This window comes from Vanrija albida (genome assembly GCF_041260175.1).
Source record: "Vanrija albida strain AlHP1 chromosome Unknown contig_2, whole genome shotgun sequence".
NCBI classification, from domain to species: domain Eukaryota; kingdom Fungi; phylum Basidiomycota; class Tremellomycetes; order Trichosporonales; family Trichosporonaceae; genus Vanrija; species Vanrija albida.
This window is the reverse complement of record NW_027191421.1, coordinates 2574395-2599527: the sequence shown is the minus strand read 5'-3', so window position 1 is coordinate 2599527 and position 25133 is coordinate 2574395. Positions and strand designations below refer to the sequence as shown.

The 25133-nt window shown below is 63.9% G+C and overlaps 11 protein-coding genes across 11 annotated transcripts; 5 read left to right on the top strand and 6 right to left on the bottom strand.

The window, feature by feature from the left end:
• Positions 1 to 716: 716 nt before the first annotated feature.
• Q8F55_002672 (uncharacterized protein) lies at positions 717 to 4287 on the top strand (the record flags this gene model as incomplete). The annotated part of the gene is made up of 15 exons (XM_069351264.1): positions 717 to 875; positions 931 to 990; positions 1026 to 1222; positions 1261 to 1278; positions 1313 to 1469; positions 1508 to 1622; positions 1667 to 1851; positions 1897 to 2076; positions 2163 to 2997; positions 3050 to 3252; positions 3297 to 3578; positions 3624 to 3887; positions 3930 to 3998; positions 4050 to 4066; positions 4104 to 4287. 15 exons carry the CDS (start codon positions 717 to 719, stop codon positions 4285 to 4287), a joined length of 2925 nt encoding a protein of 974 aa, XP_069211650.1.
• Positions 4288 to 4421: 134 nt separating this feature from the next.
• On the bottom strand, positions 4422 to 5832 carry CSN12 (COP9 signalosome (CSN) subunit; the record flags this gene model as incomplete). Its single annotated transcript, XM_069351263.1, has 3 exons — positions 4422 to 5496; positions 5549 to 5658; positions 5701 to 5832. 3 exons carry the CDS (start codon positions 5830 to 5832, stop codon positions 4422 to 4424), a joined length of 1317 nt encoding a protein of 438 aa, XP_069211649.1.
• A 423-nt stretch (positions 5833 to 6255) lies between these two features.
• Positions 6256 to 7149, top strand: TIF6 (Eukaryotic translation initiation factor 6; the record flags this gene model as incomplete). The annotated part of the gene is made up of 4 exons (XM_069351262.1): positions 6256 to 6265; positions 6316 to 6370; positions 6422 to 6827; positions 6883 to 7149. 4 exons carry the CDS (start codon positions 6256 to 6258, stop codon positions 7147 to 7149), a joined length of 738 nt encoding a protein of 245 aa, XP_069211648.1.
• A 321-nt stretch (positions 7150 to 7470) lies between these two features.
• On the bottom strand, positions 7471 to 7948 carry Q8F55_002669 (uncharacterized protein; the record flags this gene model as incomplete). The annotated part of the gene is made up of 3 exons (XM_069351261.1): positions 7471 to 7697; positions 7750 to 7860; positions 7933 to 7948. The coding sequence occupies 3 exons, from the start codon at positions 7946 to 7948 to the stop codon at positions 7471 to 7473; spliced, it is 354 nt and encodes a 117-aa protein (XP_069211647.1).
• Positions 7949 to 9123: 1175 nt separating this feature from the next.
• Positions 9124 to 11767, bottom strand: Q8F55_002668 (uncharacterized protein; the record flags this gene model as incomplete). The annotated part of the gene is made up of 4 exons (XM_069351260.1): positions 9124 to 10968; positions 11014 to 11186; positions 11454 to 11456; positions 11752 to 11767. 4 exons carry the CDS (start codon positions 11765 to 11767, stop codon positions 9124 to 9126), a joined length of 2037 nt encoding a protein of 678 aa, XP_069211646.1.
• A 648-nt stretch (positions 11768 to 12415) lies between these two features.
• On the bottom strand, positions 12416 to 13406 carry Q8F55_002667 (uncharacterized protein; the record flags this gene model as incomplete). Its single annotated transcript, XM_069351259.1, has 2 exons — positions 12416 to 13310; positions 13378 to 13406. The coding sequence occupies 2 exons, from the start codon at positions 13404 to 13406 to the stop codon at positions 12416 to 12418; spliced, it is 924 nt and encodes a 307-aa protein (XP_069211645.1).
• A 718-nt stretch (positions 13407 to 14124) lies between these two features.
• ubc8 (ubiquitin-conjugating enzyme E2 H) lies at positions 14125 to 15170 on the bottom strand (the record flags this gene model as incomplete). Its single annotated transcript, XM_069351258.1, has 5 exons — positions 14125 to 14516; positions 14568 to 14620; positions 14675 to 14789; positions 14949 to 15028; positions 15163 to 15170. The coding sequence occupies 5 exons, from the start codon at positions 15168 to 15170 to the stop codon at positions 14125 to 14127; spliced, it is 648 nt and encodes a 215-aa protein (XP_069211644.1).
• A 669-nt stretch (positions 15171 to 15839) lies between these two features.
• Positions 15840 to 16708, top strand: Q8F55_002665 (uncharacterized protein; the record flags this gene model as incomplete). The annotated part of the gene is made up of 6 exons (XM_069351257.1): positions 15840 to 16024; positions 16139 to 16197; positions 16257 to 16312; positions 16359 to 16422; positions 16481 to 16557; positions 16607 to 16708. 6 exons carry the CDS (start codon positions 15840 to 15842, stop codon positions 16706 to 16708), a joined length of 543 nt encoding a protein of 180 aa, XP_069211643.1.
• A 1653-nt stretch (positions 16709 to 18361) lies between these two features.
• Positions 18362 to 20487, top strand: Q8F55_002664 (uncharacterized protein; the record flags this gene model as incomplete). The annotated part of the gene is made up of 8 exons (XM_069351256.1): positions 18362 to 19097; positions 19135 to 19297; positions 19347 to 19361; positions 19398 to 19566; positions 19604 to 19695; positions 19746 to 19785; positions 19821 to 19886; positions 19930 to 20487. 8 exons carry the CDS (start codon positions 18362 to 18364, stop codon positions 20485 to 20487), a joined length of 1839 nt encoding a protein of 612 aa, XP_069211642.1.
• A 465-nt stretch (positions 20488 to 20952) lies between these two features.
• Positions 20953 to 21640, top strand: Q8F55_002663 (uncharacterized protein; the record flags this gene model as incomplete). Its single annotated transcript, XM_069351255.1, has 3 exons — positions 20953 to 21316; positions 21369 to 21448; positions 21485 to 21640. 3 exons carry the CDS (start codon positions 20953 to 20955, stop codon positions 21638 to 21640), a joined length of 600 nt encoding a protein of 199 aa, XP_069211641.1.
• Positions 21641 to 21942: 302 nt separating this feature from the next.
• On the bottom strand, positions 21943 to 23964 carry Q8F55_002662 (uncharacterized protein; the record flags this gene model as incomplete). The annotated part of the gene is made up of 1 exon (XM_069351254.1): positions 21943 to 23964. The coding sequence occupies one exon, from the start codon at positions 23962 to 23964 to the stop codon at positions 21943 to 21945; it is 2022 nt and encodes a 673-aa protein (XP_069211640.1).
• Between the last annotated feature and the right edge of the window lie 1169 nt (positions 23965 to 25133).

Sequence of the window (25133 nt, the reverse complement as noted above, 5' to 3'; positions counted from 1 at the left end):
GGGGTACTACTAGTGTGCCAATGCGAGCGAGATGGAGCGATGCAAGCAGTGATGGGGGGGGACGTAGTTGAGTAAGGGGGGAGGTGGAGACAATGAGGCGTGTTAAGTAGTGGGGCGGTGACTGGGGGAGTGAGGGAACGAGGGGGAGGGGTGGCCGAGGGGGGAGGGAAGGCTGGCGGCGCTGCGCTGGCTGCTACCGGGAGTGGCAAGTGGACCGCGGTGATAACGCCTATGACGAGCCCACGCGCAACCGGCCGACAACGCGATTCACGTGAACCCATCACCCAACGCAGGCGTCATCGGTCAAATTTGATTCCGTCACACTCTGCCAGCCAGCCAGCCTATTGATACGGTCAGCGGCGCGGTACCCGACCGGATCCCGTCATCACAAGTAATGTTGTGGGGTCCCCTCACTCGCAGTGTGTATGTGCGGTTGGGTCACCCTCGACTCACCGACGACCTACCTTTGGACTTTTGTCACCTTCCCTCGCTCAACTCAAGACAAAGACAAGACTCGAGCGCCGCTTGTCGTCGATTCTCAATCAAGCTCGCGACTCTCCAAGATCATTCACAGAATCCATTCCCCCGGCCTCTCACCCCACCCCCACTCACACCACTTCACCTCCACTACCCAGAACTGATAACTAACTCCTCGCCACCACCGCCTTCCCTTCCTCCCCGTCTCACCTTCCTCGCTTCATCCCCCCACCTCCACCATGCCGGTCTCCAAGAAGGAGGCCCCGGTAGCAAACATGAAACGCTACGATGCGGCCCACAAGGCCATACGCGAGCATTTCGAGAAGGTCAAGAGCCAAGGATACAAGGACAAGCAGGCACTCTTGGCCCGCGGTAGGACGGCATTCGTCAAGCTGGTGGTGAGTTGTCGGGGCAGCGGTAGTAGAAGAGTCACACGAAATAACACCCTCCGAGAGCAGCAAAGTGCCCACTGACAGCGACGTCAAGCCATTCTGCAACTGGGTGGAGGAGGAAGTGAGAAACGCTCTCGGCCCAGACTGACGCATCAGCTCGTCCCACTCAAAGACGACGTGCCCCGTGCCCTCTACCTTGGCTACTGCTATGCTGCCCTCGAAACCGTTTCCAGCGAACTGGTCACCACCCTTGCCGAGAGTGTCCCGGCACCCAGCCAAGGGTCCGCTCGCCCCCAATCGCCCGAAGCCGCCCTAGTGAGCTGTGGCGTCTTGATTGCGGCGTTGATCGAAAGGTGGGAAGCCACTGTCGGTAGTAGCTAACCCATTACAGTGTCAAGGTTCGTCCGAAGTGCCGTGAAGGTTGATGGTTCTGACAGCTGCAGGAAACCAGCAGCCTCTACAGTAAGTGGACCCCTTCGATCGGCGCTGATAGTAGGCACCGCCAAGGAGCTCCACACCGACACCTGGCTGAAGCTACTTGTTAATCTTCTCCGCCTCTTTGAAGGAGGCCGTCTCGGAGGGACAGACGCTGCGTCTTCAGTAGGCGTCGACCTTGCTCCTCGCTGACTCTACGCCAGGTTTCAGACCTTCTCCAGGAAATTGCAACCGACGTAGACAACCCGCAAGGCCGGACTCTCCTTGCCAAGGACAATGGTTCTGCCACCCTTGGGAAGCTACTCCACGACTCAGCATGTAAGTGGCGAAGCGCTGAAACGGCCTTCACTGACTTTGAACAGTCTCTGCCCTCTCTGTTAACCTCATTCGCGCCATCAGTCCAATGATGCCCGCGCCTGGACGTCGTAGAACCTTCATGGACAAGGCGTTTGGAGACCAGCAATGGTCACCGGAAACTGTCGAGCGTCTGAAAGACGTCCTGGCAGATGTGAAGGTGAACGTGCAGACCAACAAGGTGCCCCCAAACGTGAGTTCCAACCGCAGAAGTTCCGAAACTAACGAGGTTTGGCAGATATGCAAGAAGGTAGTGAACGCCATTTCGGCCAAGGAAGATTCACACAGTCCGAAAGGTTTCACCCTCTCCAAATTCATTTTCGATGGGGACGACAAGCTCGACAATGACAAGTGCAAGCGTCGTCTGGGGCGAGGCGACATAATCGTCTACTTTGACAGCTTCGTCCTCCTCGTCAAGGTAAGACTGCAAGCCTAATCGGTTCACAGCACCTCACACACCCTCACACCCGTTGATTATGGCAAACTGCTACTGACACTCGAAAGTCGTATACCGACGAGGGAGCTGAAGATGACTTCTCCTTCGGTGTCGAAGGAATCAAGTCCTTCAAGCGGGCCACGCGCGGCGTAGATGGTGCATCCGATTTCACTTTTCAGGCCGGTGGTGAGACCAACGTCACCTTGGGAATGACCGACGCCGAGGCCGATGCGTTCGAAGCCGCTACATCGCAGCTGCGGAGGACTCCTCCTCAGCCGACGCATCACGCTCCGTCATCGGTGGAGAATGAGTCGTCCCTCGAAGCAACAGGTGTGTACCCTTGTTTGAACGACATTGATGGGGGCACAGGCGCCACTGAGCTAGGATTCGTCGATGCGGCCGCGCACATGGCGTACAGGGAGGAGTTGCAAAACCCACCGGCCACAGCTGAGGAGAGCTCTGTCGAGACCCCCAACGACGAGAAGAACAATGAGTCTCCCTCCTCTCCGGCTTCCACCCTCAAGCGCCCCCCTCGCCCTACTCCCAAGTCTTCAGCTGGGGCAAAGGGCAAATCGACTAGTGCCGTCTTACAGCCTCGCAAGGCAGGTCCGAGCCGTTCATTCAAGCCCGTGGGTGAATCTCCTGCCACCTCAGCCACAAGCCGCCCATCGAGGGCTCCAGCCGCGAAAGCGAGTGAGAGGCTAGCTGCCTTGGCACTCGACAACGACAACGACAACAACAACGTTGACCAGACAACGGCTAGCGGCGGTTCGCCTCCACCCCACGGGCTTCCTCCGCCAGCTGCCCAGGGCGAGGAGGAAGAAGATGCTGACGAGAGGCTGCGCCCGCCCTCGCATGATAAAGAGGCTGAACCGCACCTCCCGGACACGGAGAACGAAAAGGGTGAGACTTTGTCCTGGCCCATTGACAGTTGACTGATCAAGATTCGCCCCAGGTTCGAAGAAACGCAAATCCTGGGCCGACCTGGCTTCCCCCGAAGCGTCAAAGCTTCTCTTTGAGGACATTGGCATTCTGGAGCAACCCCCACAGGATATCCCTCAGCGAGCTCAAGCCCTGCCAAACGAGGTAGAGACGCCGACTCCAGTACTGCCGCCTCGTGCGCTGAAATCCGCCCTCGTTCAGAGCAGTGGACAGCGGGTGGGTTCTTTTACGAGTGGCGGCATTGCTGACTCCAACTCCAGACTATCAATGACCCTAGTCACAAGCCTACACCCCACCTGCTTAAAGGTCGACCCGGTGCACAAGCCCCTGCGCAACTGGGAACTGGCCCTTCACACCCCGCTACGGCGGTGATCGCATCCAGTGTCAAGGGAAAGAAGAGTGTGAAGATCGGGGAGCGTGTTCAGGTGGCACCACGCTTCTATCCTACGCCCATTCGAACACCCGCGCAGGAAGACGCCACCTGGGAGCATCCACCGGGGTCCGATGGCCCAGCCCCTAACCACGAGGTGCCCATCACACCTGTGAGTAGGCCATGGCTGGACGAGGCGAGCTGACAGGGGTATCAGATGGCCGAGGGTTCACGGGATGTCACTGGGGACCAGCTCCTGGATGGGCTCGGTCTGGGGCTTCAACAACTCAGCGCCGCTGGCATCGGTACACCGGGTGCTTCCATGCAGCACGCGATCATCTTCTCAGCTGCACCTCCAGCTCTCAACACCCAGGCCCCTACGGGTTCAGTGAGGAGGAACTCGTCCGGCTCCGAGAGGTCATCGAAGCGTGCAAGGTACTTGTCACCGAGCCTTCAAGGAGAACGCGCTGCCCTCCACTCGGTGAGTCTGTGTTGTCAACGACCAACCGCTGACATGGTGCAGACACTTCAGGAAATGTCCCAGGTGATTGCATCAACAGTCATAAAACGCCTTGACGCTCCATCAAGGAAGGTTAGTAGGGTTCATCGCCAGCTCTTAAGCTCGGTGAAAGCGACAACTCAGAAGTGGTCATCTGAAACGTAAGTTGCGTCCTCGGGTTGTTGGTTGACGCCGCAGGTACACGTCCGTGACCGAGATCAGCACTGCGGACGCCGCGTACCAAGGGGTGCTTGGCAAGCTGGGCGACGCCACACGCTTGATCAAGGAAGGCGCTGAGCCGCGTCATGCCAAGGTGATCGAGAGAATGGGAGCGGCCACCGCTGGCACCTCTATCCCAGCCTCGCTCTTTTCGGAGCTGTAGGGTAGGAGTCCCTCGTCTGTACAGTCGCATGTTTGCGTGCAATCAACGTTCGTAGTCTCCCTGTGTCCTGTGCCGGCTGTTTATAGTATACGATGACAATGCAAATGCGACTACGAAATACAGAAGATGCCAGACTATCGGACCATGGATGCCAGCGCGGGGAATGGTGGTGTCTTGCTGGCCAGGACGACCATTTGCTTCTCGTGCGAGATGTACCCTTTGATAAAACCCTGCCTGTTAGCAATGTCCCCCGGGCGCCAACTCACGCGGTAGATCATATTTGCGACCATGCACTCGACCTCGTCGCTGTCGACGTTGACGCCGTGGAGCCTGAGCGCAGTCTGGAACGTCGATATGGGCACTCGTGAGCTCTTGTCGCTCGCGATCCACGCCTTCTTGAACAGGACGCGCAGGCAGCCCTCGCGCGCGCGCTCGACCGCCAAGTAGGTATTCAACCCGACGAGTCGTGCCTGCGCTGCCTCGAGGTGCTCGTCATAGTCGGCGACATCGCCGTTGCGGATCGCCTTGACGAAGGGCCCGTACGTCTCGGCGAGGCGGGGGTGGGCTTCGAGAAGCTTGCGCCGCGGGAACGAGCCGCGCAGCAGGTGCAGGGGGATGAGGTAGGTGAGGATGAGCCTGCGGTCAGCGCGGCAACAGCGCAGCCACTTACTCCTGGTTGCGGACGGCGTCGGCGGGGCAGTGCAGTAGCGCCCAGGTGAGCTCCTCGTCGGCCTTCTTGTCCTCGCCGTTGAGGAAGGCCAGCATGCCCATGTAGTAGTGCCATGTGACCTGGTCTGTGAGGGGTGCGTCGTCGACCGGCGGCGTCTTTGGGTCGCTGATGACTGCGCGGACAATGTTCTTGCAGAGGTTTGGCTTGCCGACCTGGCGTTAGCTGGGGGACACGAGCGAGCCGAGCCCACCTTGAAGTAGCACTTTATGCTGAGGCATGCGACGTGGTACACGCCGGTGCGGCGGCTCTGTGCGCCCTTGTACGTGCGGTCGGTCGCGCACATGCTGAACGCCTTGGACACGGTGCGGGTGCACTCTTCGAGGCTGGGCATGCCGCCGGAGCTGAAAGTCGCTGCGTCGGCCTGCTCGGCGAGCTCGCGCAGGTCACGGAGGATGAGGTAGAGGACTGGGAGGGCCCAGGCGGGCTGCTCCTGGAACCAGCGGAAGAAGAGGATGGCGAGCTGGTGCTGGTGTGAATACCTGTTTTGGTGTGAGAACGGCGTCGTGGGCTGCTGGAGATTTATCAACTCACGCCGCGGCATAGTCGTTGCTGTAGAGCGCCGACACGGCGGCGCAGTGGCGCACGGCGATGCCGTCCCACGGCTCGGGCAGCGTGTGGCCCGGGTTCTGGAGGCGCTTCTCCTGCTCGTGTCAGCTTGGCCTGAGGGGGAGCAAGGGGCTCACATCGATCGGGCCGACGGTTTGGGACAGGCCGCGTGCGGTGCGGTTCCGGCTGTCGAGGAGGCGGAGCAGCGGCGTCACGTCCTCGTTGCGCAGCGGCTCGGAAAAGGCCTGCACGAACTGGTGTAGCTTCATGGCGTCGGCGTCGGCGTCGGGAGAGCAACGACGAGATGCAAGGCTGCTTGCAGGTGGGTTGATGTGTGGCATCCGACTGCCCGATCGACGACATTGTACAGCAGTACAGCAGTACAGCAGGCTGATGACGGCGTTTTATCGCGTCCCCCCATTTTAGTGGTTGATTTTCGGATCCGAGCCATGGTCGTGCTGCTTACAATGCTTGTCGAAAAGTTGACGTCGAGCTCAGAGCGACCAACTCGTCTCGGATCAGCATCGACATATCCACACCGCCAAGTCCTTATAACTGGGGTCTTGCAGCACCGCCGTCGACCCAGACCCCAAGCACGCATCCTACGAGTTCCTACGACTGCCCACTCCACCCACTCTCCGCCCACCGCACCCCTCAACCGCTACTCCCTCCCACCCACCCACCCTCCCACCATGGCTGTCCGTGAGTAACCCCTCGGCGGAGACCGACTGGGGCCGGCACTGACCCCGCAGGCTGCCAGTTTGAGAACTCGACCGACATTGGAGTCTTCTCCAAGCTCACCAACGCGTGCGTCGGCGTGTGATGGCCGCCTCGTGGCCCCGCTGACCTCCCCGCTAGCTACTGCCTCACGGCGCTCGCGTCCTCGAGCAACTTTTACTCGACGTTCGAGGCCGAGCTCAGCGATGTCATCCCCATCGTGCACACGACCATCGCCGGCACGCGCATCGTCGGCCGCCTGACCGCCGGCAACCGCCACGGCCTGCTCGTGCCCGCCACCACGACCGACCAGGAGCTGCAACACCTGCGCAACTCGCTCCCTCCCACCGTCGCCATCCAGCGCGTCGAGGAGCGGTTGTCGGCCCTCGGCAACGTGATTGCCTGCAACGACTACGTTGCGCTCGTCCACCCCGACATTGACCGCGAGACTGAGGAGATTATCGCCGACACGCTCAAGGTCGAGGTCTTCCGTCAGACCATCGCGTCCAACGTCCTTGTTGGCTCGTACTGTGCCCTTTCTAACCAGGTGTGTACGAGTGCATGACGCTGAAGCACGCTGGCACGCTGGCTGACACGCTTAGGGCGGCCTTGTCCACCCCAAGACGTCGAGGTCCGAGCTCGACGAGTTGTCGTCGCTCCTCCAGGTCCCACTGGTCGCCGGAACCGTCAACCGCGGTTCCGAAGTGATTGGTGCCGGTATGGTTGTCAACGACTGGTGCGCCTTTACCGGTCTCGACACGACGGCCACCGAGGTCAGCGTCATCGAGGCCACCTTCCGCCTCCAGGGCCAGACGTCTGCTGCTGTTATCAACGAGATGCGCGACTCGCTCATCGACCACTACGCATAAGTGTGTGGGTGTGCGATGCTGCAAGTTGTGTCTAGACTATCAGAGTGTTTCCAGTGTAACATGCATCTACCTCGGCGGGACGTGGGGAGGGACGGCTGGCTGGGCGGGCTGGCGGGCGTGCCCGGGTTGCCCGGCTATGATGTGGCTGGAAGCGGGCTCGCGGGCGCGGCTGCGGCTGCGGCTGCGATACCAGCCCCAGCCCCGATGGCGCCACCCCAGGTGATGCTGCAATGCTAAAGTACATGTGAAGTGTCCGTGCGGTACAAGGCCCGAGAGAGTGAGAGGAATGAAACGGCCACGAGCCTCAACTTCAGCCGCCGCCTATGGCAACATGGCGTGGGCGGGCACGATGGTCGACAGGTCGAGCGTCGAGTAGAGGTGGTACGCTGCCACGACGACGAGGAGGACGACGGCGAGGGTGCGCGCGGTCGTCGGCTTGGCCGTGAGGGACCAGGGTGCGCGCGGTGGTGGGGGGTACGCTACGCACGCTGGGCTGAGGAGGACGATGGATTTTGGTGGTGGCGAGGACGGGCGGTCGGACGCTTCGGCTGGGCGAGTCAGAGGGGCGCTCGGCGCTCGCTCGTCCACGCCACTACTCACTGAGGACGATGCCCGGGACGTCGATACTGGACGGCATGGCGGCGAGCGCGCGCTTTTCGTCGAATGATGAGGGGCGGGGCGAGAGCGAGTCGCGGCGCGGCGGCGACTGTGCTGGTGGGGGTGAGCGAGTGTAGGCGAGCGCGGGCGGGCGCGAACGAGCGTGGGGGTGCGGGTGGGACTTACATAGTCGAGATGTCATTGTGGGTGGGAAGAGGGGGGGGGAGGGGGAGGGGGGCTGGGCGCTGCGAGCGGGCGGGCGCACGGGGCGTGGCGGGGTGGGGAGGGAGGTCGAGGGAGGTGCCGATAAGGGCGGCGGCGGCGACAGCGACGAGGACGAGGACGAAGACAACGACGACGAGCGATGGGGACAAGGCAAAGCAAGCAGCGCAGGACACACAACAAGACGCCGGTGTTGACAAAAGCTGCAGTCGGTCAGGCGGGCGATATGACGGCACTGCTGCGGTGCGGGGAGCGATAGGCGGTAGGTGGGGTGGGTTGGCCAGTCGATACGAGACGAGCTGCACAAAACCAAACGTACCAAACACTGCCATGACCACCACCACCACGGCGCTCGCGCTCGCGACCGCCCAAGACGGCCGCGACAACCCCAAACCGGCGCCAAGCGCGCCGCTCGCCGCGGTCGCCGCCGGCGCTGGCGCAGAGCTGTTTGACGCGCGGCGCCACAGCGAGCCAAACACGCCTTGGTGGCGTCCCTCCCTGCGCGACCTGAGAGGGTGGCAGGGTGCGCGCAGTCATGTCTTGCCTGCCTGCCCGCCTCATCCCCCGCCCAGCCCGCTGGTGCTACAATTCAGCCTGGGGCCGACTGAATGCGAGGCGCGGTACGAAACTCGTGTTTGGAGGCGCTGGTGCCTGGCATTCCTCGCGCGACCACCTCTAAACTTTGTTTACGCCGCGTCCGCCAGACCGCCGCTGCCGGACTCGTCGACACCGACACCGACTGCGGCGGCGGCGACGACGACCACACCCACGCCGTTCTCGAAGCCGAAGCCGTCGAGATCGAATCCGCACACTCGGCGTCCCCGACCGTGCCGCCCGATCACCCCGTCTCACCCCGTCCCACAGACACCACCCCGCCCACCCCACGGCCCTGTGACGTCTCGATCACAACCAAACATCCACCCACTCATCCACCCACTCCGTAGGAACGAAAATATCACTCATGCATTCTTCACAGTCCTACAAAAGGCTAAAGCGCAGAGGAAGGTAATAAAAAACAATAACTACTCTAAGGACACAACATTGAGGGGGGTACTACAGGTCGATGGTGGCGATTGATTGCCCTGGCGTCTCGTTCGTAACATGCGTGCGTGCGATGGCTTGATTTTGTTGGTCTGCGTGCGTGCTTGCTTGCTTCTATGCCTTGGTCTGGACAGACGGCTTGAAGAAGCTTGCAACAGCAGCTAATGGGTTCTCGCGCACACGGAGAGACTCGAGCGGAGATGATGCGCCAGCAGTGACCTTGAGGCCGGCCATGGCCTGCGCGAGCGCGTCCTCGTTGGGCGACGACTCTTTGCGCGAAAACGATGGGCGGCGAGCGCTTGGTGCCTTGTCGGCGTCGACGACAGCGAGGCGGGCACGGCCAGTGACGACCGCAGCGAGCTTGTCCGTGTCCAGCTTGGCAGAAGTGCCAGTGAACGCCGACCAGAACGACGACGTGAGCTTGGACGCGACGTGCTCGGTGGCGCTGTACGCAAGCGCGGCAATCGACGACGACGTTCCAGTCTCGGGCTCGGCAAAGAACTTGGGGCGAAGCTCGGGCGAAATGTTGGCCTTGTCGGCGGCAGCCTCGCGAGCGAGGCGCGACCACATCTGCATGCGGTAGTTGTCCATCGACTTCATCGTGAATGGCGTGCTCTCGGCCCACTCGGAGAAGGACGACGAGTCAATGTCGCGGTCGCCGACGTTGGAGAGCGAAGTCGACTTGGAGTCCGAGCTCGGCGCCGAGAAGTTGAGCAGGGGGTTGAGGTTGGGCTGAGGAGGAAGGACAACCTCGGGTGTGAACGCCGTGTGGATCATCGTGCTGCCACCGCCACCGAGAAGGTTCTCGTTGCCACCCCAGAATCCGCGAGTGATGTCGAACGCGCCGACGTCCTTGCGCGTGTTGATGGGGCTGAGCGACGAGCCCGTGTTGCGGCGAACGGGCGTCGGTGGCTGAGGCTTGTTGTCATCCGTCTGCTGCAGAGCCTTGAGCATGGCGGGTGACTGGCCGACCTGCGCGGCAGTCTCGGGGTGGAGGACGCTCATAGTGCTGGCCTTGAGCGCGGCAAGCTCGTGGCGGAGATCCTGGTTCTCGGCGCGACTTGACAGGAGCTCGGCGCGGATGGCGTCAATGACCGAGTCGCGGTCCTTGATGTGGGCCTCGAGGGTACCAATGTAGTCCTTGCGGCGGGTGCGGAAGGCACGCGCGCTGAGCTTGTTGCGCAGCTGGCGCTTCTCCTTGCTGCTGAGCTTCTTGTACTCCTCGGGGGAAGGACGCCACGAGTCGTCGTCGTCCACCTCCTCGTCGTCGCCGCGCACGACCGACGACATTCCACCGCCCTTCTTGCCACCCTTGCCGCGGCCCGCGCTGAAGATGGATGACAAAGGCACGAGCTTGTCGATGCGGCCCTCGACATCGGCCGACTGCAGGCTCGAGACCGAGTCGGCGCGGGTCGAACGACCCGTCATGGGCTCCTCGAGCGAGTCGATTTCGTAGAGGGGCTCGTTGAGCGATTCGGGCGCGGGCGGCGTGACCTGAAGACTGGGGACCGATTGTGGCGCGGTCGAAGGAGCGGCGTTAGATGCCGGGGTGAAGGACGAAATGGAAGGGATAGGGTCGGTGGCAAACACAAGCGAGGGGTCGATCGAGCCTGGGGCAGGCGTGTTGGGGATGCCGCCGAGGCCAAACTGCTGCTGGTACGTGACAAAGCTGGCGAGGAGCTGCTGGAGGGCCGCCTGCTGGTCGGCGGGGAGGGCGCCATCCTGAGCCTGCGCCTGCTGTGGCTGGGGGACGGGTGGCGTTGAAGACTTTGCTGGTGATTCGACCTCCTGCTTCACGCGAATCTCCTGGGCGATGCTGCCCGTTGCTGCGGGGCCGCCGTTCTGCTGCTTCTTCTCCTCTCCAAAGTCGAACATGAACGCGCCGGCGTCGTATGTGGGTGGCTCCGAGTCGAACGCGTGAGGCGAAGGAGTGTGGTTGGGAGGATTTGACTCTGGCGACTGATACAGGTCAGCCTGGTGCAGATAGACCAAGAAGGCACTCACGCTCTCGGCCTGCTGGAGAATCTCCTCGTCAAAGTTGAGAAAGTCCATGACGTCCATGTTGGCGGCGGCGTTGGGGACGAGGTCGGGGACGGCCTCGAACGCGAAGAGCTCGGCGAGGCCGGGCACGTTGCCCACTGGCTGGGCGGGCATGGTGGGGAAGGCAAAGGTCGACACTGGAGTAGTGTCAGGTATGCGGTGATAGAACAATGGTGATTGTGCAAAGGAGAAAGAGATGTGTGAGAGGGATGCGAGGCAGTGCACGGCGAACAGAAGCTTCGAGATAACCACGGGGGCTTTCACGATGTCGCCGCCGGCGATGCTGTCGACGGCCGTCCACTTTTTCAATCTCTAGGGATCAAAGGGTCGTGGCCGGTGACGTGGGAGTCGAAGGAGGGGCGGGGAGAGGGGGAGCGAGGTGACGTGACGGGGCGGGTACTCACTGACTGTCGGCGGTGGGTGGTGCTGGTGGGTGACGAGGGTGACGAGCGAGTGCGTGCGTGCGCTGCGAGGCAAGTTGCCAAGCTGGGCGGAGATGTCGGTTAGCCCGTGGGAGTGTGGGTTGCGAGTGAGCGTGGCCGAGTGTCGGCAGTGCAGGCGAGTGTGCGTATGCTCTCTGGCTGACTGGCTGGATGGGGGTGCAAATGTGCGAGGTGTACGGGTTGTACGACAACGTTGAGCGTCAAGAGGCAATGTTTAATGCAGAAAACGACGACTTGCAAGCGTCTCGACTTATCTCACAGCAAGACACGCTCATGTGGTGCCGCGCCGCCTCGCGCCGCCCGCCCGCCCGCCGCCTGCCTGCCTGCCTGCCGTGCCGATGACCGAGCCCGAAGCCGTGTCGCCTCCGGCACTGCCACCCAACACGTCGACAAACTTTTTGCCCTTCTGCCTCTGCTCCGCTGCGCTCCTCCGCGCCGTTTGCCGCTGCTGCTGCTGCTGCGGGTTCCTGCGTTCCAGACCCATAGTCTCTCGCATCGGGCGGCACGGCATGGAGCACAGCGTTTCTCGCAATCGACTCGTGCCCCACCGCTCGCTGCCGAGGACGACGCGCAATCGTCGTCGGTAGCGAGCCTGACGGGAGCAAATTTGGAAGCCCGGTGGCGCATGGTGGCACAAGGTGTCGTGTCAGCAACAACCTAAATGAGGCAATTAGCGGAATCAAACACAGGCTAATAGGTTGCATTATTCCGCTGGCATCGCACGACGACGTTTCTAACGCCATCAAAAGGTTGTGCCGGCTCGGTCGCTTGGCGGCTCGCTCTTTGCATCACTTGCAACCAGCCAGGAACGTCGCAACGCCATCTATGACGTAGACATCCGTAGCACTCGGAGCGAAATGGCCCCCATCACACACGGCCATTTCCGATCTCCGATTATCGCCAGGTATGCCGTGATACAGTGATCATGGCACACTGGGCTGGATCGACACGCTCGACGATGGCACTTGAATCATGGTCGGTGGCGACTGATCGGGACACGGCACGCCAGACGACGGGGGCGGTGCAGACGCCCGGCAGCGCAGGACGTCCCGGTACGCGCCCGGCACGGCCGACAGCGAGTAGTTTCGGACCGAGATACGCGAAGCGTTGCGCCGCGGCGAGTCCGACTCGTCCACTATCGCCACAGGGAGCGCAGGGAGCGTGTTGCGCGCGGCCGGGCGCGCAGCGTTACCGGACCATGGCCATGGATCGGCGCCAGACCCGTCCGTCGAGCCGGTGAGCGGCAGGAGGCGCGCGACCGAGCGGTGCGCGTTGAGCGCGCGGCTCGTGACTGCCGGCGACGGGAGCTCGAGTATGACCGAGTCGGTGATGGACGCGCCGTATCGCGGCGGGATCGAGGCACGCCAGTCGTCCGTGTCGAAGCTCAGGCCCAGGACGTTGCCCTCCTTGATGAGGGGCGACCGCTGCCTCATCGGCACAGCCGGCAGCTCGCGCTCCTGCCACGCCGTCTTCTCCGGGTACGGCAAGGGCGGGGGCTCGATCGGCCCACGGTAGGGGATGTACTCTGGGGGCACGCCTATCGCGTGGGTGAGGGCCGAGTCGAGGACCATGGAGCAGCCGCCGATCGACGTGGCCGACGTGGCGTCGGGGTACACGTGCCACGAGGAGCAGGACACGATGGACGCCGTCTGCTGGGCGTCGAGCCCGCGGCGGCCCAGCTGCCACCGCGCGGCCCGGTCGGCGCGGCACGAGTACAGGATCGCGAGGAGGATGACGACTGCAATGGCGATGACGAGCGCCGCGGCCACGATAAGGGCCGTGATGGTGGGGCTTGAGCCGCTCGAGCCGCCACGCTTCCTGCGGCGCGTCAGTGGCACAGACCGCCGCGCGTCGGGGCCTTCCTCTTCTCCCCGAGTCGACTCACCAGAGATGGGCTGGGGGGGTGGGGGGCATGGCGAGGATTTTTTTTGTTGTGAGAGGGAGGAGATGGAGGGGGTGGGAGTGTGAGGCAGCAGGCTGGCCGGTGCGAGCGAGGACAGAGACCCGCCGCCGAAAGGAAGAGGGGGGAAGGAAGGAGGGTGGGCTGAGAGAGAGTGTGGTGAACCCGGCCTTGCCACGACCTGCGCGACCGACTGTGGCTCTTTAAAGACGACGCGCCGCTGGTCCACAGTACGGGCTGTCGCTGAGGCGAGGTGAAAGACGAAGAGAAGAGATGAGACGAAGAGCAGTCGTCGAGAACGACGCCGGAATGACTGCCCGCCCCCGCCCCGCCCCTCGCGCAGTTGCCTGGACGGGGCAGCGCAAGTCCCTTTGGCACAGCGCCATCCCCTCTCGCACCACTCGCAGATCGGTTCGCCTCGGCGCTTCAAGTTTCACAACTCACGACCGCTGCTGCCTCGACGACCAGCAAGCACCATGCGACCACCCCACCCCCTCTGAAACATGGCACAATTCATACAACAGTAAGCTACGAATCTCGAAGATCGACAGCCCTATCCCTGCGGATGCCGCCATGGACCTCGAGTGGTGATGGTGGTGGTGGGTCGTGGTGGAGTGAGGAGTAATGGTGCGTGTGGCGTGACAATGAGTGAAGCGTATGGCGTGACGGCGCTCTGTCTGGCAGACAGACAGACACCAGCGCTCACGCGTGTGGTCCCGGAATGAATTGAACTCAATCGTCCATCTCACCCATGAACTCGTCGTCATCGCCATCACTCAGCTCCCCCATGTCACTCATGTTGTCGTCCTCGTCGTCGTCCTCGTCTTCTGCGTGGGCCGCAGCGGCGCCATTGCCGTTCGAGGCACCGTTGCCGTTGGACGCGCCATTGCCGTTTGACGACGCCGCTGCCTTGTGCGAGCGCGACATGGGCTCGTCCTCGCCATTGTCACCCGCCTTGTCGGCGTCCTCGTTCGAGGCGTACTTGTCGACATACGTCTCGACCTTCTTGGCGTACGCCTTGGGGTCGCGCATGAGCAGGGCAGCAGCCTCGCCGTTCAGGGGGTCGGCCGGGTTCGGGTAGCGAAGCAGCTGAGGGAGGAAGATCTCGAAAATGTTGATGAGCTCTGAGCATAAGGTTAGTGCTCAACCCTAGCCCCATGCACCAGCCAACCTACCGAACATGGGCGACCACGTCTGGTTGATGACGTCGAGGCAGACACTTCCACTCCTGCGGGGGTCAGGGTCAGCACAGTCCCGGTGGCGGCGGGGTCTGCCGACTCACAGCTCGTCAATGTTCGGGTGGAAGATCTTGTTCATGAAGCCAATGCTTGGAGACTTGTACGGGAACGCTTCTGGGAGCTCGACATGAATCTTCCAGACGCCCTTTGAAAACGGAGCTGATGGAATGCGTCAATAAATTTATTAACTCCGCTCGCGCGATTTAGAGTGGTCGATTGGCACCAAGCACCCAAGGAGGAGCCGGTTCAGGACCCTAGTCGAGAACAATGCCAGTTGGCGGTGGGGCTGGCTTCGGCCGACTCGCGCATGCCACTCACTCTCTGCCGGGCCATGGAACTTGACAAAGAACTCGTTCATCTTGTTGTTAACAAGCGTGACCTGGTAGTCGGACATGAGGCTGGGTGTGGGTCAGCAAACGCCGCGCCCAACAGCCGGTCCGGTTCCGTCGGTCGGGTGGGTGGGGTGGGTGGCAAGGACGGTGGTCTATGCAGCGGCCCAGGGGTCCCACGGTCCACACAACATGGCACTCACAGCTTCATCACATCGGTATCGACGCGGCGCTTGGGGGAACTGTGCAGAGGACGTCAGCTCGGCGCATGCGATAGGGGGGCGGGGGCGAAGCGTGGGTCGGACCACGTCCGCTATCGGTCGCGACTGATACTCATCATGGTGGGCGGGTAGTGTTGTTGGGTATCCGCGAGTGGTAGGTGGTCGGGGTTGAGGGTGTCGCGGTACGAGGGAGCCAAACGAGGCAGAGGAGGAAGTGAGATTGGGAGTCGCTCGTTGGGAAAGTGGTGTGATAGTGATCGTTGAGGAAGATAGGGGGTGGGTTGAGATGCGGTCACTGCCAGGCAGTCTGACCGCATAACTCGCCTGCTACACTGCCTGCCTGCTTGGCTGGGGCGGCGGCAGTGGCCGTGGCTGGAGGCGAGTGACGAGTGACGTGAGGACGAGTCGGTGTTACGTAAAGTGGATCATACCCGGGTGTCAGGCTCACACCCTGTGTCAGGCTCAGTTCCCACTGCCACACGCTTTCCCCGACCAGTTCCGCGCGCCTGGCTCTCGGCGTGCGCTCTGGCTGTGGGTGCGTTGCTTCACCTCTGCGCTCGTTGGTGGAATCAGTGGATTGCCAGTGCCGACAGCTCGACTCTTGTTGTTGGAGACAGCGCCGACCTCCGCACTCGCTACACACCACTCTATCCCTCGCAATGGCGCCCTCCAACCCCCTCCTCCCCCCTCTGACGGGCCGCCCAAGCGCCTTCATCGCCAACTCGCCCCTCGAGCAGGCCCACCTCTACCACCAGCACCCGACGATCCAGGTCGCCGCGCGCGTCACTCTCCAGTCGGCTGGTGTCGGTCTCCTGGTCAGCGCCGTCCAGAATGCTCTCGACAAGTGCGTATGGCCGGGCGTCGGGCGCCCGTGACCGCTTGCGCTCCCTGCCGAGCTCGTCGGGGCGCCGGGGCGCCGAAGGACGCTGCTCGGAACACACACTGACACTTGTCGCAGGCACGACCGAGGAGCGATGGGTGTTGTGACCAGGACCGGCGGTACCATCGGCTTCTTCGGTCAGTAGAGTTGCGAGGCCGCTCGCAGCATGCTGGGCTACATTGCTGACGGCTCGCAGCCGCTATGGGCTTTGCCTTCTCGTTCACCCAGTCGTTCGTCGCCAACACCCGCGAGGTGCGTAGTTGCATTCCTCCTTGACGTGTCAACTAACGCAACCCAGACGGATGACGCTCTGAACGGTGCTGCCGGAGGCTGCGCTGCTGGCTTTGTCGCCGGTGTCCGGGGTACGTAGCTGCGCGTCCGCCACGGGCCATGACGTGCCACAGGCGCTGACACCCACAGCTCGCTCGCTCCCCATTGCCTTCGGCGCCTGCGCCGGTATGGCTACCCTCATCGGCACCTTTGAGGCCGCTGGAAGCGTATGTGCAACTCGGTCGAGTATGCTAGCGGCCAGCTAAAACTACCCAGGCCCTCACCGGTACCGACCGCCTTGCTACTCCCCGGCCCGAGCGGGAAGAAAGGCGACTCCGCTTCTTCAAGCAGCCCAAGACTGAGGAGGAGACTGCATAAACAAACACAACGCCAAATGTGCATCACATGAGTAGACTAGGGATATGAAGACCTTCGGATCGCAACGGCGGCTCGCAATGATCGTTGTGGGGCCGCCCGCCTCTGACCGACTGATCGGCGCGGACCAGACGCCCCAACACGTTGCAGGTGGTCCGCGTGGGGCACGTCGAGTCGGCGCTCGGCCCAGCCAACCCAGCAGCCTCGAGGCTGCGTCGAGTCGACCGTCTCTTCCCGCTTTCGGCACAGTGCAACGCGCTGCGTGCAGCTGTGCAGGTGGCGGTGTACTGACACCTCGCGGCAAGCCCATATGGGGAGGCAGCACGACGACTCAACCGACATCGTGTATTCCCACCCGCCTTCCTCCTTTGAGTCGGTGCCTTCCCAACGCCCGAAGACGCCCGTTGCCTGCTGATCCGTAATGTCAAGCGCGCGTCCCAACTAATGAGGGGAGCGGCCGCCCGTCGTCGAGTCGTCAGCTTCCGTTCTCCCGGTGGGGCAGGCGCAGAGGACTAACGACGCGTGCTTTGCGACGGCGCGCCTGGCGACCGGACGCTGTGTCCCCGTCAACGCCAGCTGATTGATCGCACTTTGGCGAGGTGGTTGCAAAGTGCCACCAACTCGATTTGGTGGCGTGGACCGCGCTGCCAGCTCGTGGGCGGTGCCGGTCGAGGCTGTGAGGTCCTCGTCCTCTGCCCAGCAGCGGCGCGTCCCCCAAGACCCACTCACCCGAGCTGCCTTCGCGACCTCATCAGACTCGTGCCACTGAGATCTGATAACAGCGAGGTACCGGTGGGGTAGGCAGCTGCCCACGCCATGGCGTGCACTGCCAGCCGGGCGCGCCACGCACCTCCTTTGCTGACGTTTCCCGGGGCAGGGCGTCGGCAAGCCAGGGCCCGTGCGTCGCCCGTCGCCTGCCACGCCGTGCCGTGCCGTGCCGACCCCTCGCCGTCGCCGTTCCCCTCCTTTGAACGCGCTGCAAGTAGCACGCAGGCCGCTAGAAAAGGCAAGTGCGCGATGCCACGACGCGACACGGCGTCTCCCTGCTCGGACCTCGGCGCCATGTCTCACCTTTATCGCTATCACCGGCGCGCGACCCTGCCTCGGCGCCTCCTTTGGAGCACGCCGCGCCGAGGCGTGCCCGGTGCCTCGCCGACCCAGCACGGAGGGATGGGCCCGTGCTCGGGCTCTCTGCTGGGGCGGCTGGCGGGTGGGACACGGCGGCCTGCGTGCGTGCTACCGGCTGCCGGTGCGCACGGACCTCCTGTTCGTTTCCCCTCTGGGAAATGAGCATCACTCGCGCAGCAGCAGTCGTCAAGGCGAGGTGGGTGAGTGGGTGGGTTACTCGACCGGCTTGGGGCTCGAGAAATCGTATAAAGAGGGCGGTGGGGACGTCTGAACTGCTCTTCATCCAACTACTGCGACAAAGCTCTACCTACCTCGCTCTACTCTACCTGTCTCTCTTGAGATTACCCACACGGCAACCCAGTGAGTCACATCTCCCCCCTCGCGCCCCATCAAACAACTGGCGATCACTCACAAACATTGTCTTCTCTGCCTTCCTCGCCTTCCCTCTTCCTCACTCTCTCTCATTCTCTATCTCTCTCTTCACCACAAACTGATCAACTAAGCATAGTCGCCCATCTGTCCTCCTCAATGGGCCACCTCAACCCCCGCGCCAAGACCTTCCTCGGCGGCCCGCTCGAGGCCACCGCCACGACCGCTGCCAACGGGTCCGCCACCCGCGCGCCGCACTCCACCAAGGCCGTCATGCCCTCTACCACTGCCCCCGCCCGCATGCCTGCTCAGACCAGCACCAGCACTCTTACCCCCACCCCCACCCCCTCCAACTCGCCCGCTAGCAGCGACGACTCCAAGACCCCGCGCGTCGCGCCGCGCTTCGGCCACAACTGGGCCACCTTCCCCGCTTCGCAGCCCGCCTCGGCTGGCGCGCGCACCCAGCGCTTCGACCCCAACAGCTTCCTGTCGGTCAACGACCCCGAGCCGCCGTACATGCATCGCTCGCGCTCACCCAGTGTCCCCATCGTCCTTCCCTCGGACGAGGAGCGCCGCCACCAGGCGATCAAGGCCCACCCCAACTTCCCGGCCGGCGACGCGTCCCGTCGCCCCGACACCTCGCTCCTCGCCCTCCGCCACCTCCAGCTCGCAGACACTACCCCTAGCTTTAACCCCTTTGGTGAGAGCAGCTCGAGTGCTTCTACTTCTCGCGACGCCACCCGCCGCGCCTCACCCCCACGCCTGACCACTCCTTACGCGGCTGCGTCGGTGTCGTACAACACGCGCCCTACTTCGCGCGACCACTCGCCCAACTCGTCCGACTCGGGCCACGAGCAGATCCTCTATGCCAGCGAGTGGGAGGAGAGCAAGAATGGTACGTCAAGAGATTTTGTCTGCTGCTAATACCACAGTCTACGTCGCCAACCTCCCGAAGGAGGTCACCCGCGACCTTCTCTTCGACATGGGCAGCCAGTTCGGAAGAGTCATCTACGCTAGCCTTCACCACGACGGCATTACGGTGGAGACCTATGAGATGCTTCCCGAGCGCGTGAAGGATTTTAAGCTTCCCGAGCGGTGAGTGGAGCGTCGCGGCCTGTGTGTGTGCAGTGCTAACTCGGACCAGCTTCGCCTTCATCATGTGAGTGGTTATGGTGTGGCGCCACTGACGCCACAGGTTTGACACCGTTGAGTCTGCACACAAGTTCGCCAAGGTGATCCCGATGGTCTGGGGGTGCGAGTGCATGCCCGCCAACGAGACGCACCAGCTCAAGGGTAAGGTGCACGAGGACCCCCACTCGAGCAACCTCTACGTGGCTGAGATTCCGCTCAACTGCACCGAGCAGGTGGGTAGATAGTGGCCTGTAGAAGCTGACCCACCAGGACCTCCACAACCTCATGCACCCCGGAATCATCTCGTCGCACCGTTTCCTCATCGACAGCAGCGGCAACCGCCGCGGAGTTGCCATGGTGCGGTGAGTAGTTTCGGCGTGCTTGTGACCGCGACTATCGCTTACACCCGCAGCCTGCAGAGCCGCGCTCAGGCCGAGGCTGCCATCGCGCGGGTATGTCTTGACTCGTCGAGCAACGCTGACAACAGCTCGACCGCAAGATCACGATGCGCGGGTGTGTGAAGCCGATTCAGGTTCGCATTGCCGACTCGGAGGTGGGTTTGCTGAACTATCCAAGCCTGAAGCTAACTCCCGCAGTCTCAGAAGCTCTACAAGAAGGGCGCCTCTGGCGCCGCCACTCCGCCGCCCCTTCGCCGCGCCGCCAGCGTCGCTACCATGCAGACCCCTGCCCAGCCGACCTACCTCGCGGCGTTTTCGGCCGATCTGGTGTACCAGGAGCTGACCGAGGGCGAGCTCCAGACTGCTGTCGAGATCGGCGTCGGTGCTGGCCGCGAGCTTCGTCGCCGCGAGTCGATGCGCGCGCTCAACGCGCGTGCCTCGGTCCCTTCGCTGGCGGCGGCGTCTACCCGCCAGAACCTGGTGGCCTTCCCCGAGATGCCCATGACGCCGACGACGCCGACGTACTTTGGCGCCGCGCCCCAGGCCGACCCGTGGGTGTTTCTCCCGACCTCGACGACGGCCACCTCGGCCGCTCGCGACGCTCCCGGCCGCTGGGAGCGCGACAACGGCAGCAAGTCGATGTACACGCCTGACTCTGAGGGCTCGTCATCGTCTTCGTCGTCGCGCGGGGCCAGCGCTGGAAGCACCGCGCTCTGGAACGACCGCCGCGGTGCGTCGAGCTCGTGGCGCAACTAGGCGTTGAGCCTGCGGCGCGGCGCGCGGGCGTGTGAGCGGCACGCTCTCCAGCTGCACCACTATACCCTCTGTCGATCGTTTTCCTATCTTCATTCATACCACCGACCTTCGCTCTTGGCTACGCCATGCTGTCCCCATGATCGATACCATCTCGTGCGAGGCGTGTTGTTCTGTTGTTCATAGTTGTTGTTTGGGGGAGAGGAGGGGCTTGTCTCTAGCTTCTATCTACCAAACGCGTATGCAGTGATGTGAGAAGCGAGGGCGAGGTCGAGCGCGCAGCGCGAGGTCGAGCGGGGGGCAGAGGGAGCAGCCGGCGTCGCCGCACGGCCAGCGCCACACTGACACTCTTCGATCCGAATCCACTGCCGCCACCGACCAACCTCCACCCTCCACTCCGGAAATCTCCTCGCTGGTCGATCTCCTCGCTGGCCGACTTACGTCTTGCTCGTCACTCACTCACCCACAATGCTATCCCTCGCCCCACGCCTGCGCGCCGCGCTCCCGCGCCTCGCGCGCGCCTCCTCCACCCTGGCCCCAGGCAGCACCCGCGACCCAGAGCACCCGCACCTGCACTACCACGCGCAGCCGCCGGCCGCCCCAGCGCGGATCACGCTCTCGCTCCTGCCGACGCCGAGCGCGCCGCACAGCCGCTGCGTGCTGGGCTACCTCCCGCCGCTGGCCGACGCCGGCCTGGGCGACTTTGTCGAGAACCCGCGCTTCCGCGAGCTCCTGCACCGCGCGATCAAGGACGGGCTCGCGAAGGGCGTGAGCGAGAGCGTCGAGTTCGAGGCCGGCACGCGCCCGGGCGACGGGTACATGCACATCACTGGTACGTCGGGGGGAGGGGGAGGGGGGGGGGGGAAGGGCGGCTGACGCCGCAGACGAGCGCGCGATCCCGCCCGCAGGACGCATCGGCGAGACGGAGGATATCGTCGGCAGCGTGTTCGTCGAGGGCGGCAAGGTGGGTTGTGCGGGGCGGGGGGGAGGCTGACGCCAGATCGTGGCGAGCACGTATGAGCCTGGGCCTGGGTACCGCCTGGTCACGGGCCACGGCGTCATGACCCTGCCCCGCGGGCTGGACGAGCACGTCGTCGGCGTGCTGAGGGAGATTGACGCGGCTGAGCGGGGCGAGGTGGACGGCGAGCAGTGGTAGGCGAGCGGCGGGGCGCGATGGGACTCTAGTTAGATGCAGCTCACTGTTCAATGCGGCGTCGCGGGCGGGCTGGTCGAGTCGGCCGGTCAGTGACTCGGCCTGGCTTCGCTTGGTGCCTCCCTTCCTCCTCCCCCCTCCCCCTCCCCCCTACCTCGCCTACTCGCACGCTACGCGTGCTCGCGTGCTTGCCCGTGGTACGGCTCCCTCGCACGCTGCGCGTGCTCGCTCGCCGCTCGCTACGTGTGCATCGTGCCAGTGTCCAGCATTATGGCAGTACTACTACTACAAGGTCCTAACAGCGCCTAGTCCTGGCGCAGAGGCTGATCGGGTATGAGGTGGAACGTCTTCTTGTCGCCGCCGTGGCCGCTGCTGCTGCCGCCGTCGCCGCCCAGGCCTAACGCAGCGCTCAGCCCAAACTCGTCGCCCGCAGGCCCACCGCCAATGCGCAGCTCGGGCAGGCGCCCAATCTCTGGCGCGGCCGTGTGGCCCCACTCGCTGCTCGCGGCCTCGTGTCCACTGCCGCTGCCGTGGCCGTCGCTGCGCGCAGTCTCGTCCTCGGGTCCAAGCCGCGGCACTGGCTTGCGGCGCAAGCTCGCCTTACGGTCCGCGGCCGGGCGTGGCGAACCCTGGATAGCCGGCGAGTTGAAGCTGCTTGGTGGGTTGGGGCTGCCTGGCGCTGTGTTGTTCAGAGGCGGTGATGGTGGCGTCGATCGGCCAGACGCGGGCTGAGTTCCAAACGTCGGCGTCCCAAGGGCAGGAGGGGGCGCAAGCGCACCCGGCGTAGGCGTGCTGAAGCGGCGAGGGTCGTCGGGCGTGCCGACGAGCCCAGCACCGCTCTCACCCGTGCTCGGCGTAGCAGAGCTCGTCAGCGAGTCGGGAGCGTTCTGGTCCGAGTGGCGCTTGCGAGCAGCGGCACCTCCAGCGCCAGCGGCGGCCACGGCCGCAGCCAAGCCGACGGGCGCGGCAAAGCTCGTCTTCTCGTCAATGGGCGTGCTGGGAGCCGTCTCGAAGGGGTTGTCGTTGCTCGTCGTCGTGCTGTAGGCGCTGGCGCGGCGCTGCTGGTCCGGAGGAGCCAGGTGGCCGTTCTGGCCATGCGACGCGTCGCGGTACGGGAGCGGCGTCAGGTTGCTGATGCCCTTCTCGTGGTTCAGGTCCTCCGAGCCTAACGCGTTGTGGTGCTGGTCACGGTTTGACCTGGTCAGCGAACCAAGGCTGGTGCCGAGGTGGCCAAACGAGCTGGGGCGCTTGAGGTGGCGGAACGCGGTCGGCTGGCCGACCTGCTTGCCGTTGACGGCCGGTCCGCCGTCGCCCAGGCCGCCACGGGCGCGGTCGGCACCGTTGCGGCGGCGACGCATGCAGCAGAAGAGGAGCAGGCCGAGGAGCGCAAGGCCGGCAAGAACGCCAATAATGATACCAGCAATAGCACCGCCACCAATGCCCTTGGACTTTGTGTCTTCGTTGGCGCCAGCGGCGGCGCCGCCCGAAGGCTTGGCAGTGCCAGACGAGCTGGCCGCCGAAGCAGCCGACGTATCGATCGGGTTCTGAGAAGCCTGCTGGATGCACGACGAGTCGGTTCCCTGCAGCACGGTGAACGCTTCGGGGCTAATAGCATTCGTGTGCCAGGTGTCGTTGACAATGGCAAACAGCCTGTAGCGGCCCGGAGGGACGTTGACCTTCCATGTCCTCAGGACGTTGGCCGGCCAGCCCTTGATCACGGTCGCGTTGATGTCGGCGCGGGCAAAGACGTCGCGGGCGACCAGCACGGGCGGGTACGAGAACTCGCGGCGGCTGGGGGGCGTGTTCTGCTGGGGAGGGCCGGCGACGGGCGCGCCGTTTCCACCGCCAGTGCCAGCGCCGCCCTGGTTGGCAGCAGGGGTCGCGGCGGGCGGCGGCGCGGCCGAGGACGTCTGGACGGTCGTCTGCGCTGGCGGGGGTGGCGCGGCCGAGGACTGTGCCGCGTTTGTGGTTGGCGTCGCGGGCGGCGGCGCGGCCGAGCTCTGTGGCGGGACCGACAGCGTTGCCGACGACGTCGGGGGCGGGATGCTCTGGTTGACGCCGACGTTGAAGGCGTAGATGTCGACGCCAAACCTCTCAGCGTTCTGGCCGCTGTAATGCCACATGACGTTGACGTTGTTGCACGCCGTCGCCGTGGGCATGGCGAGGAAGACGAACGAGGGGGTGGCCGTGGTTGATGGGGTCGCTGCTGGCGCCGTGCTCGAGCTCGGCGTTGCGGCAGCCGACGACGACGAGCTGGCGGCGGGCGCCTGCGCGATGGCCCACGGTACGTGTGCGAGCGCCACGAGGAGGGCGAGTGACGACCTCATGGCGGATGGACGTGGGCGGGCGACGGAGTGGGTGGTGGGGGGGGGTGGGAGATGTCGACAAGCTACGGCTTTGTGGTTATTGTCTGTCGTCCCAGTCGGTCGATAATGAAGATGGGCGATGGGCGAGTGCGAGGCGCTCAAAGTGGAAGGTGTGGTGAATGGCAGGTCCAATCCAGCTGGGCCGTGGGGTGGGAGGGGGGCGGGGTCGAGGTTGTGGTGGTTGTGGTGTGGGAGAAGCGTCGAGGAGCGAGCGTCCTTGGTCGTCGTTCAAGGTTGGCGACTGGCAGGGGGGTGTGGGGGCAGTGTCGCCGAGGGGGGGCGGGTGGGAGCGAGGCGTTGGCTGGCTGCGCCGTTGCGGGCGACTGGCGACTTGCGGGCGACTCGAGGTGCAGGCGGGCGGCTTGCTTGCTTGCCGTGCCGTGCTGCCGTGCCTTTTGTGGGTCTGATGGTTTACTCTGCTCAAAGTCTGTATGCCGTAGTGAATCCAGCCAGGCTTGATACCCGAGCACTCGAGCGACAGCGACGCCGCTGCGCTAACCAGTATCGTCACTTGCTGCTTGCTGCGTGCTGGGCGGGGCGGGGCGGGTCCACCGTCGCGCTCGATACACCAGGGGGCAAGAGGTCCAACTGACGAGCGAGCGAGGGCAGCGTCGCACGCCTAGGTTTGAAACGGCGAGGGGGGGGGGGGGGGCGGGCCGGCGTGGGTGGGGGGGCGAGTGCGTGTCCAACGTCGTCGTCGTTGTCGTCGACCGATGTAATGTCTAGATGCGAGTGCGAGATGCACGACGCGACGCACGCACGCACAAAGATGACAGCGCAGTGGGCAGCTGCTTGCATCGCATCCACTGTCAGCTGAGTTGCGCGCAGCCCAAGCCACGGCCAGGGCGGTGCACTTTCTCCGTCAGTCGCCACCACCCTATAGGTGTTGCAGCCGACGCCGCACGCCGCCACCACTGAGGCAGGCGACCTCGCGCCAGACACACTGACACACGGCCGCGAGCCTTGCTTGGCAGGCCGCTGCCTCGGCCCAGACGTGTTGTTTACACTGTGCCGTGGCCCCCCTCCCCTTGTCCCCCTCTGTGCCTCCCCCGCCCTCGCCGTCCCTCGGTGCCCTCGGCCCTCAAACTCGTGCACGACTTTGGCACGCCGACGCCACGCACACTCACACT